The following is a 22,189-nucleotide window of genomic DNA, read 5'->3' on the forward strand; positions in this document are numbered from 1 at the left end:
TCACCTTCAAAGGAATGCCATATATTTGGATCATCAGGTGGGATTTGCAATTTTCTTGTGTGTTTACATTTCTTAATGCTTTTTGCCTGCTCCTATCAAGCTGGAAATATTTGGGGAGAAGGATTTTCAGTGCTTTTTATGAAGCTGAATATTTAATATGTGCCCTTTTTAAGTAGCACAGAATGTCTTAATCGATTACAAATTTGACATGTAATGGAAAAAAAACCCTCAATTTAAAATTCGTCAGAATACAGTAGCCACTCACCAATTAATTTTTCTGTTCTTCATTTCCTTCTTATAATAACACTAACTGTAGCATTTTGTCATCTTTAACCAAAGTTGTAATATATTTCCAAGCTCATATGACACACATGCAATTTATAGAAAATTACTACTACTGATAATTTTAGTTTTCCGAATAAAGAAGAGTTAGATGTTTCTACAGGACACTAAATGAAAGGGAGGTCAAACATGAAAAAATGTTTTAAACAAATCGTAGCACGGCTCATTACTTTTTCTCCTTTTACTCAGTTATTTCTTAAAGATTTATATAAGAATAAGATTTTACTTCTTTACAACTTCTGATAACTTATGGAGTGAGGGTACAAGTCTGTCTTCACTAACATAATTGATTGCCGAGTGAAGAAGTGTGATATCACATACCTCTTTTTATGGCTTTGTTGCATGATCAAATGGGACTTCTGTACAAGTTGTGTGTAAGAAGTTTTTAAATGGCACATTTTTGCTAGCGCTTATAAAAGACAGACATAAGCGGATAGAAGAAATACAAGCAACTAGGTGTCCGTTAGTTAAAAATATATAAATCGCTAGAGCTTTTTCTAATATTCTTTCTTCTAATGAAATTTTTCAGCCTTACACTTAAAACCAGCTGTTCTTAGAACCTATGTCCTACATGTTCCTGTGATAGGATTTCAATGAGTTACAAAAAACCACACATGTGCAGGGAGACACACACAGGCACGTGGGTGCACTTGGTTCACCCAGTGACTTTATTTTCCTATTGTCTCTTGGAAACAAGGTGTGAACTGCGACCAATTCAGTCAGATGGCAACGCGTTTCTAAACATCTTTGTCTTGTCTTAAGGGGCTGCAGGAGGTCCAGAACAGTAGGGAAAAACTGCTTGCTAAATTAGGCCAAAGTATTTCATCCAACTCAAATATTTCCAGTTTATAATGTTTTGGAATAAGGGAATAATTCTGTCTTCAACAGTGTAATTCATTGCCAAGAAAGGACAACTGTCCATGTGAAGTGTAAAACTATGTACCATGCTGTTGCTTAACTAGCCAAGCTTGTCAATGTAATAGACAGGATTAAATGGAGAGAATTGCCTATGTATAACATGCAGAGTGGTAAAAAGGATTTTCTTTTTACTTGTGTCAGATAAAATTTAGAAATGGCATGTGATGTGATAAACGTTAGTTTAGGGAAGTGTCTAAATCTTATAAATGTGCCATAATTACCCCTACCAGAGATGCAAGAAATCACTGCATTTCTTAGAGTAAGAAATCTTGGAATACTTGTCCCAGTTTCTGATCCGTTTTTCTTTTTTTGCCTTGTTTTAATATAATACTGCCACCTACCTGTATGAAATAAATCCCCCTGAGAGTCTTTTTGCTTTGAGTACTGCTGCTTCTAGGGGTGGTATCTCATTTATATCTTTTTTGTTACTTTGTCCATTATCAGTTTTCCTTTATGTTGGGAAGAAAAAAAATCAAAGTTTCTTTTAGTCTAATTGAGGTCTTTCCTCCTCGTTATCCACATCTGTAACCAGCTTGCATAATCACTTGCCCTCTTTGAATTTTAAATGTCCAGCGTACTTAAATTAGGTATTTCCACTCATATTTAATCTCTGAAAATAGCGTCAAAACCTGCTTTGCCTAGAGCATGTGGGGGAACTGCAGTCCTGTCTTCAACTCTCACGTTTTTGGTCACAAAGAATTCAGTACCATACATTCAGTACCATGTAACATTATTGTTACATAACAATAATTAGTAAGGTTTGTACCGAGGTTGCACAGGTGAATTTTCAGGCAGACTAAAGTTCATGTGTAGGGAGGGTAACTGTTAGGCAGTTGCAGTAAGTTGTTGTCTACTGGTTAGGTCGCTTTCTTATCAAGACTCAAGAATATCCCATAGCCTTTTTTAAGTCACGCTTCTTTTTTGAACTGCTGTTTCCTTTTGAGATGCTTCGAAATTCTTATGTTATGCTTTTTGATGTTTTTGTATTATGCTTTCAGAATTTTTGTTGTTGTTGTTGGAGTTCAGAGGTAGAGGAAAAAAAGATTGAAGAGACTGACACGCATATATACAGCCATATGAGTTCTTTGATGTCTTCTGGCCAAAAGAATGATTGTCAGGCATGCCTTTTTTTTTTAAAGTGAGGTTGTGAACCACTCTGCTGGCTCAGGGTTCAAAGAGAGGTGGGAGAGAGGCTCATTTGCCTTTTAAGGAGTAGTTCTTTGGACATAGCTAGCAACCCTAGGCAGTGATGATTTGTTTGCCCACGCAGGACGTGTTATGAGGACACATATAATCTCAGTCTTCTGCATTATCAAATTTTAAGGGATCACTTATTGTATGTTACTAAATCCAAAGCCAGCAGTCTCCTTAATGTATTTGTACCCACTAATTACAATAACAGTAATGAAAATTTGGAACACAGGTTTTTTTTTTCAAATAAAAGCTAGATGTGCTTTTTTTCTCCTTTGTAAATAAAGCCATGGCAGGAGGTCCCACTTGAATCTTTCTGTTACTGCGGAGAATTCCAGCAAACCAGTCTTTTAGTATGCTTCTTAATTTTATGTTGATAGTAAAACTTTTCTTTGGCTGAAAAATCCTTTTCTACTGAGCTCAAGCTATCTATGTAAAACTCTCCATGCGTGGTCGTATTGATCTCAGCATATCCCAGGTTGGTTTGTCACAGTAGAAGCTCTACTACATTTCATTTAGTCTCTTTTTTTTTTTTTTACCCCCACGTTTTTTGAAATGGCCGTTTATGTGAATAGTTTAGGTGTTAAGTTGTTCATGTACTTCTGCTGGTACTTTCATTTTTAGTTTTTTCAGTTTTCAAAGGGTGCGTAAAAATAAACGGAACTTGAACAAGAAGTTGTCAAATAAAGGAGTGAAGGTCCCACAGCCAACGTCCATACTGTCTTGGTGTTTTGCTTCTGTTTTCTTCTCTTCACCACCCTCTTTCTAAGAAGCTGAAGGTGGTTCTGGGGAAAGGTAGTAAATTAAGGGAGGCTGGAATATAGTACAAGGGGGTTTGGATAGAGCTGACAGATATCCTGTATTATCTGATATCTTGTGTTTCAGCCTAAAATTCTATGTCCTCTATTAGCAACATGCAAGATACTACTTTTACTTGTATTTTTCAGGTTATCTGGAAAAGGTAGAGTGAGCTGACCCAGCCACCACTATTGTTCTTTCTGCTGCTGCTTTTTTTCCTTTTCCCTTCCCCAGAGGAAGGAGGGAGGCTCAAGGACAGGGGCTCTGTAGGGTGAAAAAAAGACTCTGCTGGAGGCAGCATTGCTGTAAATAGAAGGCAGGAAGGAAAAGTGCTTTTTCCTTCTTTTTTTGGACAGAAGATTAAAGAGCAGAGGAAAGGTGGGAGAAAAGCTTGGTCAGGTCCTATTGCCATGCTTTTACCTTCAGGAAGCTTGAGAGGAAATGGATAAAACTGCCAATCTGAGCTCAGTCTTCTGTCACCCATAACATATGGTCTTATCTCATCAGTGAGGTCAACTGTCCTCGTAGGGAGCCGCTATTCCAGCTGATCGCTGCCACCAGAACAGCACATACTAAAATGTCATCTGTGTAGGGTCTTATCAAACACGGAAGAGAATTTAGGGAAAGGAAGGAAGAGAAAAATTGTCAATAGCTTGGCTTTACAGTTTTAAACACAAAATACCCACTCAGATGCTCGCTCATAAATAGTGTAGCTGTTCATATAGAGCATAAGTCAAGGAGGTGTTTTTTTCATTGTTTCCAGCTGGAAAATGCTTTTATATATTACATCAGTAAAGATAAAAGCGAAGATGAAGCATCACTTCTGGGGAGAAAGAGTTATTTACTAGAAATAGAAAGTGATAAAGCCAAGACTACTGGATTTTACTTGGGTTTAGTGCTGTGTGGCATCAGGCAGTTCACACTTCAGTTTGGTTTAATTCCAAATTAATTAAACTTAATTCCAATTTTTGTGACTTCTTTAATTGGAGAGACTGTATGAATATAATGCTATTAGTATCGTACATAGGATCTAAAAGGTGTCCTGTACTGTACAAAATATTTTTTTCCTGAAGTGAGAGAAAATCAAGGCTTATTTCTGTTATGAACAAGCACATATTTTTCTTTGAGCTAATTATTCAATGTGAGTAGTGTCCAACTTCAGTTTGGGCATAGCCTCATGATAATGCTTTAAGAGCACAAAATAGGTATCCTCTTCACCTTTTAGAGCATGGGACTTGCCATTGTGTCCCACGTAACGCTGGTTTACTTTGCTAGTTCTTCAGTACGCATTGCCTTGTGTGTGTGCTAGCTTTAGTTAACAGAAGGTTTGTGACAGATATATACTCCCTCAAGAACTGAACTTCTCAATAGTTAAATGTCAGTATTTTTTTTGAAATATTATTTCCTAAAGGGGAAAAAAAACTTACTATATTTGACTTCTACGAAGGCTCTTTGGCTGGCATTACTTTACCAGTTATCTCGGTTTTGATCTTTGTTCCATAAGGGCTTAAGGAACTGGAGCTTTTCTGGAAATAACTGGCCTTTGCAAACAGTGTTAGATAAGCACAGTTAAGTACCAATGGTGGTAAAAATATTGGAAGAAGTCCTATAAATCAAAGTTGGAGCTGGCTGGAGGACAAAACGTTACTTCAGAACATCTTTTGAGCAAATCCGCTTTGCTTCTTTTCTAATCTGGATGAAAACAATCTTTGAACGGTTCCACAGAAATTAATTCCAGTGTTGTCTGTTATCGGTCAGAAAGGAAAAATTTGAAATATTGTAAAAAAGAATTAGCCAAAGAGCCTGAGGCTGTTGAAATTCTCCTAATAAAAATGCATCTAAACCAATATACTCCTAATAAAATATTTCAGCCTCAGAGCAATTTTTCCTTTACGAATATTTCAGTTGGCTGTAGTTTGATTGCTTGGCTTTGGACCTTATTATTGTTGATCCTACTATTGAGATATCTATTGGTATCACCCGGTGCACCCACTCTCTGGACAAAATTTTAATGTAAAGGGAGAACAACTTCTTGTGTCAGTTCTAGTTTTCTGTTTATGTGTACTGTAGATGATGGAGCGAATGGGAGGGGTTGCTTGTTTGGGTTTTTTCCTGCCTTGAACAGAGCATCATAAGCTTGACTTCTTAAGATAAGGTACTCTTTGTTGGGTGATTAACGTAGCAGCTGATCAGACTTTCCTACGTATAAAAAACAACAACAACAACAAAAAGGTCCTCTATACATAACAAGAAAAATGTGTTTCCCATAAGGAGGAAAAAAAAATACTTCTCCAAATGTACAAGTTAGGTTTTTCCCTAAATAATTAGGGGCAAGAAATTCCAAAAGGCATCAAAAACTCAGGCTTTCTGTTGCATTTCAGTCTGTGAAACAAAACCTTGCCATGCAAATTCATGGTGAGTGCATATACATACACAAAGACAGAGTGAAAGATCATATATATTTATACACGCACTTCCTTCCTGTGTAACCATACTTGAAACAGGTATTGCTGAAGAGGTCCTCAAGTTTCCAACAGAAATCGGAGGGGGATTGTGCATTAAGTGACTTTTCAATTTCTTTTGGAGAGGAAAACCCTCTGTTTTCATAATTTTTCCCTTACTGTTAGGAAAGTCTCCTTTTTGAAACCAAAAATCCCATACTATTGTCTGTGTTGCATACTTTTCTGAAATCCTAAATGTATGCTATTTTTATTGTAATAATCAAAGTATCTGGTTTTGACATTTGCACACGTATCAACACTAATCATTATAGAAAATGTCTCACCAGTTCCAAAATAGTTTCACGCCCATATATGGGGGTGGATAAAATACAGTGAGTAATGATTCAAAGCTCCTAAGTATATAAATCAATGCCGTATATAAAGGCATTTTGTGATACATGAAAATAAGTCTAAACCTCGCTTCAATATTCAGAGGCTGGGAATGCTTATATCTTTTTAAGGTACGTTGAGTTATTAAATCTATAATTTAAAAGGTTTTCTGATAAAGGTTTGAGTTGTCCTATTGCATAATCCGATAATACTTTTCATTTCAATATTGTGCAAAGCTGGGCTTATTTTAAGCATTTTTATTTTTAAAAAGGGAGAGTGTTGGTGAATAAATATTACATTGGTTTTGAGCATTTATGTGGTTTTGCTACATTTGTTTGATATTACTAAACTTTTCAGATGTTGATATTACTGAATGATGGAATATATAAAAAGCATGGGATAAAATGTAATCTACTGCATTATTAGAAAAAATTAAAGTAGAGGCTATATTTTACAGTGTCGTCTTTCAAATCTAGCCATGCTGTAAACTGATGTTTGCTGTATGCTCCTCCTGATTTGAAATAGATGAAAGAGAATGAACCTTTAATCACCATGGTTCACACTATGATTGAGAACTCGGCGCTAAGACCGCAACTGTACCAGCAAGTAAGGTCTTGGATAGTGAATGAAATTGCTTTATCATCTGCGAAAATTTTCCTTAGTGACAGTTTTGGTTGTTCCTCAGAATTATTCATAACATTGGTGTTTCTCTTATTTGCTTTGGAAAACCACAAGTCATCCATGCTTTATAAAATGCTGCAATATCGTTAGCATGGCTTTTGCTGCGTTTTTGTTGTTAAGTATTAAATGTACCCTTTTGAATAACTTTTTCTGTCTAGACTATTTAATTAGTTGATGTTTTATGCAGGTGTCCAGTAAATTCATGAAACTTCTAATAAGCTTCCAACATTTGTCTTAGCATGATTCTCTGCAATTAGTGTTCAAAGGTGCTTCTTTCTTTTGACCACTACAAAAGCATGTGAGTGGTGTTTACCTGGTCATTTCTGGCAATTTTGTTTTGTTCTAGGAAGTGGATTTACAAGTTTTTGTTTGCACCTACCAAGCCTTTAGCCACTGAAGAAAGGAAGGATCAAAATTACTTTGATCTGGGGACTGTAAATCCAAAAGGCAGTGTCTGTTCATAAAGTCACAGCAGACTTAATCGTGCACACTTACAGAGTATCTAGTGATGGTTGTAAATGGTAAGATGGAAGAACCACCAGAAATGTGAATGGAAATATTGTCTGTGAGTTGAGACCTGCGTTAACTTATGAGCATGGCCAATACGTATCTGTTGGCACTGCAGTGTCCTAGGGATACTGAGGCTTAACTGAATAGCTCCTGTCACATCAGGGAATGTTTAAGAAGTTTCTAGCCTCAACCGCAACAAAGATGTTGTTCTTACTTAAACGACTGTTGCAGTTTGCAGCAGATGAGGTGTGCGATTCTGGCTGCCAGTCAGAAGGGAGTATCTGACCAGTTCCCTTACACTTGCATTTATGCCCTCGTGAGCCAAAATGACATATAAATGTTGCATAGTTTGAAGAAAAGGAGACGTTCTGCCATGTAAAACAGTCATTTATTAGTGATTAATGCTTTGCCATGTTTCTAAAAAATGCTGCAGCTTAATTTCATGTTTCATTTTTTTTGGAAGTCAACTCTCCACATTGTAGATTTGCTCGTGATCCAGAGAAGTTGCAAGAAAAATCTCAGCTTTCCAAAGGAAGTTGGGTTGTGAGTGACTTTGATTTCAGGATCATCCAATTTGTGCTCCTGTGTGCAAAATAGGAGCTTTAACATGGAACCTGAAGGAACTGTTTGGGAGAGGAATGGGAGAAGTAAGGTGCCCTCAAGCCCTAATTGAAATTGTTTTTTGTAGTTTTTTTTAAAGAAGCCTAGCTGTTAAGGGTTTTTTGAAAGCAAATCAGTTTTCTGTAATAGAGTATGTAAGACACATAAGTCAACATGTATATATAATGAACAGAGGTGCTTTGGCTGTGTCAGGGTAAACTAGCTCAGCTTGTAATATTAATATAGACACATTTGAGGTATAGCTGTGCCTGGGCTAGTTGACCCACTTATTTAGGGTTACTAATAAATTTCAGAGTGCTGTCTTGATGAAGCTATGCTGTCAGCTAAGGTATCGCTACCCAGCACTGCCTTCACCTCATAGACATACCTGCTGCTTCGTATTTGACACTGAATAAGCACCTTCTTTGACATTCTTGTCAAAGAAACAGTGAATCTAACGGGTCATGAAGATTGAATAACCTTTTGTCACTAGAGATGTGGTCTCTTCAGGTCCGAGCGTTTGTGACATGTTGGCAGGCTTGTGCAGGAGCACCCATGTATTGCATAAACTGGAGAACAGCAAGACCTTCTGCTTTCACGGATGAAGTTTCCTATACAAAATACTGCATAAACTGACTTCCAGGAAAGGATAAAAATGCACTCAAAATTTCACTGCCTAAATAGTCTTCTAAAGTTTTGTGATGCAAAACTAATCTGTTTAAAATTCTGCCATCTTAATTAAAGTTTAAACAACATATAATTTTTTTTATTCAAATAAAATAAATTGGTTTTACCAGTCATCTTACCCACTGCAGTTTTAAAGAAATGTAAACAATTGGGAGAAGCCTCTCTGTAAGCGACTGAAACCTGTTTTGTTGTCAAGATGATAAACTAGTTTCTGATGACCGTAACCATTCCTTATGGGTAGAGGATCTTTCTTTGCTTCAGTTCAGTTTTATGACTAAGCTCATTCAGAGTTAAGCAAAGGAAAGCAAGAAAAGCTTGTATTTAATTAAAAATTAAGGTGTCTTGCTTCCTGTTTGTTTGTAATGATTAACGGTTCTTTAGTAAAATAGCTAAAATAGGTACTATTTAAAATGTGTTATTTAAAAGACATTTTTGTTTGTGATTTGTTACATCTTCACAGTTACGTATATCACTTTGACTTACATCAGTCTGCTCTACAGACTGTACTGTAAATTTACAAGTATAAGCCAGGGCACCGATTCCATTTGTACAGACAAGAAAAACAGAGGCTTTTTATGGCCTGGACGCATTTCTACCTTGGGTTTTTTTGCTTCTTTCTAATATGAGGTGAGGAGTGTTAATCTTGTTTTCTAAAGCAGTATATGCTGATTTTAAAAAGTAGAATTATCCTCAGTTCCTCTTATGTGTGTGAGTTCCCTAAAGGGGGAAAAATGAAAATCTGAGTGCAACAAGCTAACATCCAGGTCTTTGCTTGGATAATTGTTCTTAATACATTAAAAACGTATAAAAATAGTCCTTGATTTTTTGCTCTTATAAGGATAGGGAGATCTTGTTTATGGCATACTTTAGTAGTAGTAGTAGTAGTAGTAGTATAGCAACTGTATACATTTAAACTTAAGCATATTAGATTTTGAGATTTGTAGGTAGAAGTTTTTTTCAGGTTTTGTTATGAACATGAGATGATTGTATTTGAGCTAAAAATTTTCTATTTCCACTATGTATTTGAAATGTTATCTGTCGCATTATGCAAAATTAGAGGAGAATCTTGCTTACTGTGGGGTAAATGCCCATTTGCCCTGCTTCCTGATAGTAAGAAGTACTTTAAAAAAAAAAAAAGCCTCTTGGAAGTCTGACTTTAACCTCGTGCTCCCCACAAAATGTCCTGGATTGTCCTGTTTTAATTTCCAAAGTGCAGTATCTTGCAGAGATGCTTAGTGTGCTCTCAGGGTGTGAAATTTCCTGCCATTTATTGAATCAGAATGGTTAGCAGAATCTGAAAATAGCTTATAAGGTAATGAAATAATACTGTCACTTAAATGTTTTTAATATTGACTGCTTAAATAGGTTTAACCCCTCATGTCTCCAGAGAGAGATTTGCCTAATTGCATTTGTTTGGGAAGAAATTTCCCTCTAAGGACATCTTATATTGTGTCCATTGTGGTGGATTTATCCACTTCTATGATTCGTCTGGTACTGGCGTTTGACGGAGATGGGGACTGTACAGGGGGACTGTAAAGTAGATGACAAATTATTTCTAACAGATGGAGGTTCAATTAAGGTCACTTTACCTTTTCACATGTAAGATACATGTTTGGCCAAACTCCGCATGCGCAGTTTGCCTTTCAAAAATGGTAAGTTCTGTTTGTAGGTATTCAGGGTGCTGGTCCTTAATGTTTGGGAGCTGTGCAGTGTATTTCAGCACGTTAAGAGGAATGGACTTTTTTGTACTTGGGTAGGCAAATGTCGAGGAAAAGTGTAGAAGTCAGCAGCAAGTCACGTCAGTGGTTCAGTAGGTGGCACTCTTTCTCTGAAATTACTGTCCTGCTAAAGTATTTGTAGGAACGATTTGGTGAGAGGCGTTTGTTGGACGTGACATAAAATACATTTCGATAACTTGATCGCTGGAGCTCTTATAATGCATTTTCCAGGGTTATGAGGTTGTTAACCTTGCTTGTAATGCATAATTGCATTTTGTCTACTGCAATTCCTCTCATAATTCCAGTAGGATGGAATAGCATTCTGCACTTTTTGCCTTAAGCTGATTTATAGATGTGCTGTGGAAAGAGGAGATGCTGTTTCGTCAGAGATGGATTAAGTGTTTCATACTATTTTTAGAGTTTTCGCGTTAAGTCTACGTAAAATGTTGCAGTAGAAATGTTGAAATGAAGTGGCTCTCCAGCAGTGCCTATTGTGGGAAACTAGTACTGCTGACAAAAGCAAGAAGCTGGCAGCAATTTTAAGTGTGATAGGATTTTAATAAGAAGAATTAGCACGTGTATAGTATTCTTTGAAAATGTGTTTTCATTTTCCAAATTCTTAAAATATGTTCCTTTTAGGAGGTAGGCAGGGATAAGGATGCTGGATTGGCAAGCTATTTTAAACTCAGCTATAATTAAGGTTGAAATGCTAAAAAAATAAATGCCTCTTTTTTAAAAAAAAAAAAAAAAAGGGAAAAAAACACTGGCTTGAAAAAAGAACATTACATTTTTCCAGGCAAGCCATATAAAATGCTGAGCAGTGTCTTGGGAAGATGTATTTATCTAATAGGGGTAATATCTCTTTTGTAGAATCTTTCTGTTGTGAAATATAACTAGGTTTTCTCTGTAAGTTAAAGACATTTGGCCATGTTTATGAGTTTGTTTTTCAAATATTTCCATTCCTCATTTTTCTCTCATTGTGATAAAATCAACAGTTAAAAACCACAACTCCACAATAGTAGGAGTTTAAATAGATATCTTAATTTTTGTGACATTCATGAGGTGCAAAAGTGCTGTGGCTTTTTTCATATTCCAACACGTGTTTTCGTAAAATGTCCATTTCAAATAAAGTTACTGTGTGGTTTTAATACACTATACATACTTTTAAATTGTCACCAGGTGCATTTGCATGAGGTATGTGGACATAATGTCTTGAAATGAAACACTTAAGTGTGTTGGAGATTTATTGTATGTTTGGAATGCTTGTCTGATTAACCCTTCCCTAGTCCTTTTATTTGTAAGTGTCCTTTAACATGGACTTGTGTTTTTATAGTCTTTCTTGCACTATTAAGTCACGATGACCTTATTATGACAGATACATGAAAGGAAAGCATCTATGTTGGGACTCAGTGCACATGTGTTTTTAATTAAATAGAATATGAAGGTTGATAGTGTTACGCCAATGCTTGCTGTATAGGATATTAAGTAGTTACTGTATGCGACAGTCCATTCTAAAATGGGGAGCTACCTTTTTTCATGTAAAATATTTTTAAATCTTGTTACTGGTCAGTTCAGAGACTGAAAGAGTTAAGAACTTAATGGGAGGAGCTGTATGAAAGTAGTTCGAGGATACCTTACATGCTGACTGGCATGAGGAGACGAGTTTGCCTAGGTCCAAAGGTAAAACAGAAGGGCTTCCATTTATGGCATTTCTGGGAATACTCTGTTGGAGGGGAGGGAATCCATATGGAAAAAGTAGGCAGAAAAGTGTTCGGCGGCACTTATTGGACATATGTCTGTAATGAGATATTTTACACATATTTTGTATACTTAGGTCACTCTGTTCTGATTTCAGATTCACATCAGAATATCCTCCTTGTGAATACACTTGACTTTAGTGGGCCTAGAATGGTTAATTCCAAGTAGAATGAGTCCCTGTATTTAGAATGCACATAAGAAAACTTACATAATGATGCATAACTGTGTCTAGGTGTACTCTGGCAGTTTCACCTTCCTACATAATCCATGTTTGAGTTAGTTGTACATCTTTAAAAATCCAGTTTGCATTAGAAATATAGCCAGTTAAGTTAATGCAACTTTCTACTGACAGTCTGCTTGACATTCCATTTACTTACCTTCATTAATATTTATTGGCTAAAAATATATTGTTCAATGTGGTATGTTTGACTTCCAAGCAAAAGCTGAATTCTGTATTACAACTCTTAAACTGAACAGTAGTTTCATTTTCATAGTCCAATTAAGTTGTTTTATGGCAATATTATTCTTCCTTATAGTTAACACAAGAAGAATGTAGGGGTACACTATACAAATATAGAACTGAAGAGCTGGATATTGATGTAAGTCATTTGTATTTCTTTCTTGGAAATGTTGGTATTTCTCTTTATTTTGATAATAATTTTCCCCTTGACTTCTGGGTTTGAAACACAGTTCATATAGGTGATTACCAACAGAAGTTGCTTTGTGAAATTGAGGGGCATAAGATCCTTTTTGTAATAAGCTTCTAACTTGCAGGAAGTATTACATTTTAGGCTGAAATTTCAAGTATTATATCTATCTGTTCAAAGGTGAGTTGCTTCTAGAAAGGAATTAATTACTTTAGAAGCGAAAAACTCTGTAGCTGTAGTTCAGTTATGAGCATGAGAGATGTAATTTCTCAGGAAATATGACCGATGTTCCAAAACTGAAATTTGGCATGGGTAGTTACCTTTCAGAGTATTGGGTTGCTAGTTACTAAAGAAAAGGGGCTTGGTGTTTAAAGTCAGTTTTAAAATTGGTGGTGAAAAACACGCACAAATAGTCATACTGTATACGCATACATATGCATGTCTAGTCATTCTTGCACAATGCAACTAAGAGTAGAGATGCTGATTTAAGGGATGGTACTTTAAGAGTAAAAAAGAAAGCAGGCTTCCAGGGTTATCTTAGAGTTAAAAAGTCAGAGCAGCACAAAATGAACCATAGGAGTTGTTCAAATAGAAAAGTAAACTGGTTCAAATTGGTTAGGGTGCACTGAACAGTTATTTGCTCGAGCTGGAGTGGAACAGTTTTAGTCATAGCCAAGCCTCGATCAGAGGTAAAACAGAGCAGAACATGGATAGTATTAGTAACTAACTATTAAAAACCTGAAGTGAACCATGGGAAAAACTGGGAATGTATGCAATATTCTTTATAATACTGAGGAATATGTAAATTAAAATGGTATTTAATACCTGTTATTAAGTTGTAAAGATTTAGCTGTAGAATCATAAATTACATGTTTTGAGCCACGCTGTTTCAGGTTATAACACTTACTTCATAATATCTTAAGAGGGTTTCTTTAGGTTAATTTGAAAATACAACGCTGATGCCTTCAGAGTTTTAGAATTCACATTTTGTGGTAATAAAATTTTATATAGATTCTTGTAATGATTTGATCAAGTTTTATATTTTGATTGCTGAAGTTTTTAAAAACGAAATCCTAATTGCGATCATTTTCTGTTATACTAGGCTAAGCTTAGCCGTTTATGTGAACAAGATAAAGCTGTACAAGCACTGGAAGAGAAGCTTCAACAGCTACACAAGGAGAAAGTAGGACAATTGTATTTATTACCTAAAGTGGATGTTATTTTACATGCTTATTATCAGAACATTGGTAACTGAAATAAAATGAGAATCAGCCCAATGATGCAGAACATTAAAAATAATTCTTTTTGTTATAATAGTACACGCTTGAGCAAGCTTTGCTATCAGCAAGTCAGGAGATAGAAATGAATGCAGATAATCCCGCAGCCATACAAAATGTAGTCTTACAGAGAGATGACTTGCAGAACGGACTCCTTAGCACTTGTCGAGAAGTATCGCGAGCTACTGCAGTAAGTAATACGTTCTTCCCAGTAAAACTCAATGAAGTGTTAAACGATTATCTTCATGTTCATATTCTTAATTGGGTTGTCTTTTGTTATTTTTCCTTACGTTCCAGCAAAACTCAGTTGTCTTTTACTTGCTTGTATTTTTGTCAAAGGCAGCTGGAAAGTGATCTTTTCACTGTATTCTTCGAGTAGTCTTTCTTCACTTTTTTTTTTTTGGCCAGGAATGAGTGCATGCTGACTCTTAATTGGTGTGGTAATTTTCATCTTTATAGTATGAAAAATTGATTACAGAAGTAGTAAATAATGCAAATAAGCTATTTTACGTGGTGGCAAAATAGTAGCAAGCACAAATTTTATCAGATACTTGATCAGATAGGTGACTTTAAGCAAAAGCAGCTGCAGGATGAAAAGAAGAAAAGATTATACTGTCGTGGTCTGTCTTAACAGTGGGCCATTATATTTAAAAGATCTTTCAAGTTATGCACTTTCAAAAACCTAAAAAAAACCCCAAAACAATAAACAAACAAAGGAAAGGAAGGGAATTGCTATTTACTGTCCTTTTCCACTTCTTGATGGTTTCTATGCTGAAATGACAAGGTAAAGAATCATTTTTGCCTACTTACCTATATATTCAAAAACGTATTTCAGTGTCAAATTCCAGTGGTTTGCTGTGGTGAAATTGATACAAAGTAGGCCCCGAAATACTGGTTTTAGGCTGAACGTTAGACTATGTTGTAAAAGGAATTGGTGGGACAAGGAAAAGGGAATCAGGGGAAAGGAAATCCTCAGGATATACTTTCCCTCATTAACTTTTTAATTTATGCTAAATTGAGTAAATTGCTTGATGTAGGCTTAAAAAGTGAGATGATAGAGCTGACCTCAAAGAAGATTTTCTTTTTGCACCTTCTCCCGTCTGTTGTTTGTAGTTTCACATATGTAAAATAATGGTGTATCAGCAGGCCTGGGGCATTCACTGGTGACCTTACAGGCAGGGTTGGATGACTTACATTTGTCTTGCATAATATATTGTGTATACACACACATGCTGTGCACTCACACATATGTATTCTGTGTGATAAAAGAGACAAATTTGCATCCATTTTTGTGGTTTTCTGCCTCAGTGGAAGGACAGCTTAAGACCCACATGCCTGCTGACTATAAAGACATATTCTGAAGATCTTGCCCTTGCCTATCTTTTGGTTGTGAAAAGACAAAATGCTGTTTGTTCGAATTCCATTCAGTATCATTAGAAAAATCAAAAAGCTGTTTAAACATTGCATTCTCTAAAATACATATTTATTTATTGCTGATATCTATTTATGCATTACTTCCTGAAGTTTCATGCCACTGAATGAAGAAAAATAAATAGCCTTTTTTTTTTTTTTTTTACTTGAATATGCATCTGTAATTCTTTACTTTTGTTTGCCGCTGAAGAAGAAAAATAAATTGCCTTTTTTTTTTTTTACTTGAATATGCATCTGTAATTCTTTACTTTTGTTATATACTTAGGAACTGGAAAGAGCTTGGAGAGAATATGATAAATTGGAGTATGATGTAACTGTAACAAGGAGCCATATGCAGGAGCAACTTGAACGGCTTGGAGAAATTCAGGTGTGGCATAGGTCTTAAAGTACATTTAAGTCATTTCAATTTCTACGATTTTGTTTAAAAACTACACAAATGAAAAAAGGGGGACACATGGTGCATTACCTTACAAGGTATAAAAAGAAATTAAAAGTTTGTAAGTTGTTGAAGCTACAGCACTGGTTTTCCTGTGTCTGGAAGCCTCTTCTTTCTGTTTCAGTGATGGTGTCCAAAATGGGGTAGTTTTCTCAGACCTTACTTGCTATGACAGTCATAGTCATAGCAATTAGTAGTCCTTCCATTCAGTACATTTTAAAATGCAATTAAATCATTCTATCAAAATAAATTATAATAAAACATATTCTAAGCATTGCTTCAGGTCTTACATCTGAAGAGTTCTGACGTGTATCTTATTAGCTCGCTGTGCTGTGGAGGATTGGACAGTTAGTGTAAGTTCTGCATTTCTAAGGAGATCTTTCTGAGAGACACATACACACACGGATGTGCATACATTATCTGGAATAGGCTGATGGGTGTGGTCCATGCTGGGAGGCATTAAAGGCTATTTGCTCCAGGGATTGATTTTCTATGCAGCTATGAAAGGGAGATTACAAGGAAGCCCAAGAGCTGAGAAATTTTGTGTTCTGCAGTCCAAAGCATGCATGGCTGTGAATGCAAATAGGCCCACAGTTTATATGCTAGCATGCAAACAAACACCGTGTTCATCTCCGCCTATTTTAGGGTTGGAACTGATGATTCCTTTTCTTTTGTTGTATGTAGGTCTCCTGTGCAAAGTTTGCTTGGATTTTCTTTGGCGACAGTAGATACAATTCCATCCTTAAGGGGAGTTTGAACTAGCAAATTGCTGTCAAATTAACTGACACACTACGAAATTACTTAATCTTGTACTTCTTGTTTCTGACAATATTTGAATGTTGCATTTTTATGGGAAAGGAGAGTGTCTGTCATGACTGCATTTTATTTTCCTTCATTGGGAAAGGATATGCGGTGTAGTCTAAAGCAAGAAAAAGGTTTTCAGTTTTTTCCTCTTGCAATGTATTCTAATTTATCGCCTATACGTGCTGTTTATTTACTGGCAGACTGAGTCAGCAGGGATACAGCGTGCTCAGATTCAGAAGGAACTGTGGAGAATTCAAGATGTCATGGAGGGTTTAAGTAAACATAAACAGCAAAGAAGCTCTTCAGAGGCAGGTAAACTGATTGTTTTTATCTCGTAGGAAGTGAGATTGGATCATACACATTTTTGAAGGATAAACTCCATAGTTGTTTTTGTATGTTTGAAAAAATGGTACAATTGCTGAGAAAAGAAGCAATCATCTATTTTAAGTTGATGCTTTGTGTATTTGTTTGATAGCAACAGGTTATAGTTCATATTTTAAAAGCTATTTATTGAAAACAATTTTTCTCTTTGTTTCTATGCCTTCCCCCCTCCCTCCAAACAGGCATCATGGGATCAAGGACATTTTCAGCTATTAAATATAAAAATGAGGTATGGTTTTAGTATATTTACCATTTTAGCATCACTGAATTTCTAATATACATATGATAAAAATGAGCATTATTGTAATTGTTTTAAGGATGCCTGAAGTATGAATTCAGTATGTTTCTGTGAAAATATTGCATTATGAATTAGTTTTAAAGACTGGTATCTCCACTAGTAATTCTAACACTCTCATTTGTTCTGTGTCTTTATATTCTCACCGGTATGTTTCTCTTTTCCATTTCTCACCTTTTCCTTCCCCTAGGCTCTTACCCTAGAAATATAAACCCTGATTTATGGATTTGTTTTCTACCCACCACACTTTTCATGGGAAGAAATACATTGCTTTAATATGTCTATTCACATATTGAGCCTGGTTCTCAGATGGCCAGAGCACCCACAAGAACAGCTGAAACTGTGGGAGCTCCCAAATGTTCAGCTCCTCTGAAAATCTGGCTAGAAGTTACAGTTTTAAAGGGACATTGTCATGGTTGTCTAAAGTTTATGCAATATACATCTGGCTTACAGGACTTTCTAAAGGTCTAATTTATATACAAGTCTTCAAAAGATACTGAATTTAGTTTTTAAAAGGATGATTCAGAGAGTTCATACATGTCCCAACGGAAAGTGCAGGTGTTAGCTTATCAAGATTTTCAATTCTAAATAATGAAACTATTGAAGTATCTCAGTCTAGGTGGTAGTAATAAAATAAAAAAGCAAAGAAAATAACAAAAAAAACCCCAAAGAAAATAAAGCTGTCTTGGCCTTTTTTTTTTAGTGTGACATTGTCCCTTTAATTCCAAAATCTATAGCTGGTGTAGCTATGGTAATATATTTTTCTTTTTAAGTTATAAATAATTGTAACAGGTGTACACATCTAAATAAGGTGACTATTCTGCAATCTTTAGGAAGAGGAAGTAGTCCCACCTCGTCCTCCACTCCCTCGGTCCTATGACTTTACAGAGCATCCTCCCATAATCCCCCCTCTGCCCAGTGATAGCAGCTCCTTGCTCTGTTATAGCAGGGGCCCAGTACATCTGCCAGAAGAAAAGAAGATTCACCAAGTTCAAGGATATCAGAGAAATGGATCTTACTGTGTAAGTGGCTTAAACTGCCACATTGTTCTTGAAGCATCCCCCTTCCTTTGCACAGTCACAATTTTTATTTTGTCATCTGGCTACTTTTGTGTTATGTTTTCACTTTTGGCTACCTAGTTTTATTTATAGCTCCATCATCTGCTCTTCACATTTTCCTGTCATATATTCTGTGCATATATAAAATGTCTTAAGACTTAAATGCGCTGTACCTGAGTAAATTTCAGAAAACTAAATTCTTCTACTCACAAGTTCTTAAAAAAACTCTAGGCTCAGAATCAGTTTTTGCTGAAGCCTTATACAAATTTGTTTCCTGAAGACCATTTAAAAGCAAAAAAAAAACCACAAAACCCCTCCGCATTTTTATGGCAATTTTTTTCTGTAATTTCTGAAAGTCTGCAAATGCTGTTACTCAAATTAACTACAAAGAAATACTGCTGCAGTAGCACTTGAACAGTGAAACATTATCTTAAAGCGAGAGCAGAGTCATCACAAAATAGCTGTTTGGAGTCTTAAGACATAAATGCTCGTATAAAAATGCCTGTTTATTTACCTCATAACTTGTCGTTCCTCAGGGTCCTGATTATAGGCTTTATAAGAGTGAACCGGAGTTAACTACAGTAGCAGAAGTGGATGAGTCTAATGGCGAAGAAAAAACAGAACAAATTTCAGAATCAGAACCTACAGCTAAAGGTTTGTCCCCAGGCACGGTGTTCACAACGCTTCAGCCTTTTTCACAAGGCATACAAAGTTTTAACTGTTACAGAAGCTATGTCATCCTTCGTATTTTTGTAGCCTGTCCATTTCTTAATATGATGAAACAGCTTCCACGATAAAATAATGATTTAATTATATGACGAGAAATATTTCAGTCAATTACACCGCAGAAAAATCAAACATTACACTCACCAACAACCCTGAAATCCTTATTGACACCATGTCTAATCACATCACTCACATTCCCCACACATGGTTCCCTTGAACAATTACCCATTTTATGTTCTTGGCCTTGAACAATTATTCAGTTTTTGAATCAAGCTCCTGATGTTATGTCACTGGAACGTCCAAAAAGGCAGCACCACAGAATTTTCAGGCTCTTATAAGGCAGGGAAACAATGTCTTTTTCTTTTTTTAATCTTGTAATTGTTGAATTGCCTTCTGTCCTCTGATATAATAGGAATAATGATCATGACCTTGGAGTGTACGGACAATAAAGGTCTTTGCAATTGCTAAATGCTTTAGATTCTTCTCTTCATCTAGCTTCCATAAAAGCTACTAATTGCTTGGTGGAGTCTTTTACCAGGAAGCGCTTCTCAATTCTGTTTGTTAAAACACACAGAATAGTTTGTTAAAGGTGACTTCAGGAAAAGCAGTTTGAGCACCTCCCAGAAACTGAGTGTTAAGAGCTTTTGGAAAAGTAACTAAACTTATCCATTTCTTTACCGTAACAGTTGATGTTTCCAGTGCCAGCAAGATCACTGCCTTCTGTTATGGTAGTTTGACTAAGCACGCACATAGCAGGCTGGTGCAACAGTACCAGAATTTGACCAAGAACTATGATCATATAAGGATATTATTTTCATCAGAACAGTAATGGAGGTTTTTAAAACTAAGGTTAGCATACAGTTTGGGTGCAAACAATGTGAATGGCCCCATGATATATGATATAATTAAGCTTGCACTTACCAGACAATTAGGCAATTCAGATTCACTATGGTATTTGCTGAGGTATAATGTTCACTTAAGATAGGTATTAAATCTCTTTTAACTTGGTGGTGAAAAGTGCAAGGTTTAGCCTGAGATTTGCTAATCATCAGACACCCAAATCAAGGAAGTTGCCTTTCTGACAACATACCTAGGTTTTATTGACCTGTGGTGTTCCAGATTGTTTATGGTAATTTATGACAAGAGGTGAAGTAATTGTCAAGACAATATAAGAAAGCCTGCACTGATGATATAAAGCAAACCAACACTTTTTGAGCATCCCGGTCTGCTTTCTATCTTGTTCTGTAAGGACAGAAGTAATTTTATTATGTCCATTTGTAGAAAAACAGTCCTCAGTAAGGGAAAGCAATAACACAAATTCTTCCAATATAAATAATATTTTGGGCTGGGGGAGAGAATAGCTGCAGTGGTAGCAAGCAGCAAGAGGCTTTTTATCTTCTTAAACAACAGTGTGAAGTGGGTTTAGCATAGCTGTGTTTTATCATCTGGTCCACGCTTTTGAGCATGTGAATTTTCTAATGGATATTTCTTGTTCTATGTATTCACTTATAATAACAATCCCCATGCAATAGAAAAAATATAACCATTCCTGTTTTTTTTTTAATAGTGCGTATGCCATTACAACTATATGCTGTTTCAACAAACGTTTTTATGCCATTCTATTTTAACAGCTTATAAGCTGAAAAGGAAACAAACTCAAAGGCAGCTCATCTCTGCAGTTTTTCTTTCTTGCTGTTTTAAGAAGTCATACTTAAATGACGTAGTTTCCTATTGAGGGTGGTTCTAAAAATTGGTAAATTTCAGAGGAAATTTAAAAAATGTTTTTCTAGTTCATTGTGCGTGTTACTGTACTAGACACTTCTCATGTTTCTTCTGTCAGCCATTTCCCTCTCTTTTCAAATGTGAACAGTCAAAGAGAAACATTTTAATGGGACTATGTAAAGTAACCCTAACAGCTGTCTGCAAGCAGAGGAGTATTTATGACCTGAATGGTACATAAAGGTGATACAAAAGGAAAATGGACTTCTGCTGTGTTTTATCCTCTTTACATCTAAAGGAGACCCAACTGTTGCTTTATAGTTTTTGTTTTGAATGATGGATTTGACATTCAAATACCTCCAGACTATTTTGTCAGCCTATCAAACAATTTGGAGAAAGAGTTGAGCCTTCACCGAGTCAATATCTCCTCTGAAATCTGTGCAACTTCAGGAAAAACAAAGAGAAATAATTTGGCTATCAAAGAAGACATTATATCTATTTTTAGGCAAAATCAGTGAGGAAACAATATTTTTAATAGTTGGATTTCCTGCATGTATCAAGAAGCAAAAATGAAGCATGTGTTATTTAATTATATCTATATATTTTGGTAAGTTTTAACTCACTTCAGTTTTCTACCAGCTTAATTACATTTTGGCAGGGCTTCTCTAAGTAGAAAAACTAGTGGTGGGTATTGTTACGAGAGGCTGAATGTAGTGGACATCAGGACACAGAGTATCTTCAGCTCCCCACCAGGCAGAGCCTGGCTGCTGCGGTTCCCTGTCCCTAAGTACAGCGAGCTGCATGGCTGAGGACGTAGTCCCACTGTGCACAAGCACAGCCGCAGCTAACCACAACAGGTAACGTCAACAGGTTTGAGACCAGTGCTGTTATAGGCACCGCATAAACAAGACCAGCACTCACGTGAAGGTGAAACAACACAAATAACATGATCCTGTTCTCAGGATCAGCTGTTCGCCAGCTAACCAGGCTCAAAGCTTGCTAGCTGATCTCATACACATATAGACATGAGCACACAAATGAGCACCTCCAAGAGCTGGCCAGACCTATGGTATCTCCATCAGTCAACTCTCAGTACCTCTGGCCTCTCCAGTATCTGAATCCTAGACCTAAGGTCTCTTGGACAGCTGACTCCTACACCTTGTATTCTGCTTGCCATCTAGTCTTGTCTTAAGTTCATTAGCATCTCACAGACAAAAGGTTCCCCCTGGTAGCAGATCCAGACTTACGGTCCTTCTGGTAGCCAACCCGCAGACCTGCAGTCTTTCCTGTCTTTGTCCCCCAGACCTATGTATGATCTCTCTGCAGCTGTCTCCTACTGGCAAGCTAGACTGGCTTGAAGATCAGTAGCATCTCTCACGCT

The 22,189-nt window shown here is 36.3% G+C and overlaps 1 protein-coding gene across 1 annotated transcript in view; it reads left to right on the top strand.

The window, feature by feature from the left end:
• PLEKHA5 (pleckstrin homology domain containing A5) overlaps window positions 1-22,189 on the top strand; it is a 70,177-nt gene that overhangs the window by 35,593 nt on the left and 12,395 nt on the right. Inside the window, exons 12-19 of the mRNA XM_019471990.1 lie at window positions 6,606-6,686; window positions 12,571-12,633; window positions 13,784-13,864; window positions 13,999-14,148; window positions 15,655-15,756; window positions 16,830-16,941; window positions 17,193-17,239; window positions 18,900-19,017. Of these exons, the coding sequence (XP_019327535.1) occupies window positions 6,606-6,686; window positions 12,571-12,633; window positions 13,784-13,864; window positions 13,999-14,148; window positions 15,655-15,756; window positions 16,830-16,941; window positions 17,193-17,239; window positions 18,900-19,017 (754 nt within the window). The remainder of the gene's footprint in view (window positions 1-6,605; window positions 6,687-12,570; window positions 12,634-13,783; window positions 13,865-13,998; window positions 14,149-15,654; window positions 15,757-16,829; window positions 16,942-17,192; window positions 17,240-18,899; window positions 19,018-22,189) is intronic.

Source organism: Aptenodytes forsteri, unplaced genomic scaffold (genome assembly GCF_000699145.1).
Source record: "Aptenodytes forsteri isolate BGI_AS27 unplaced genomic scaffold, ASM69914v1 Scaffold241, whole genome shotgun sequence".
In the NCBI taxonomy this organism is placed as follows: Eukaryota; Metazoa; Chordata; class Aves; order Sphenisciformes; family Spheniscidae; genus Aptenodytes; species Aptenodytes forsteri.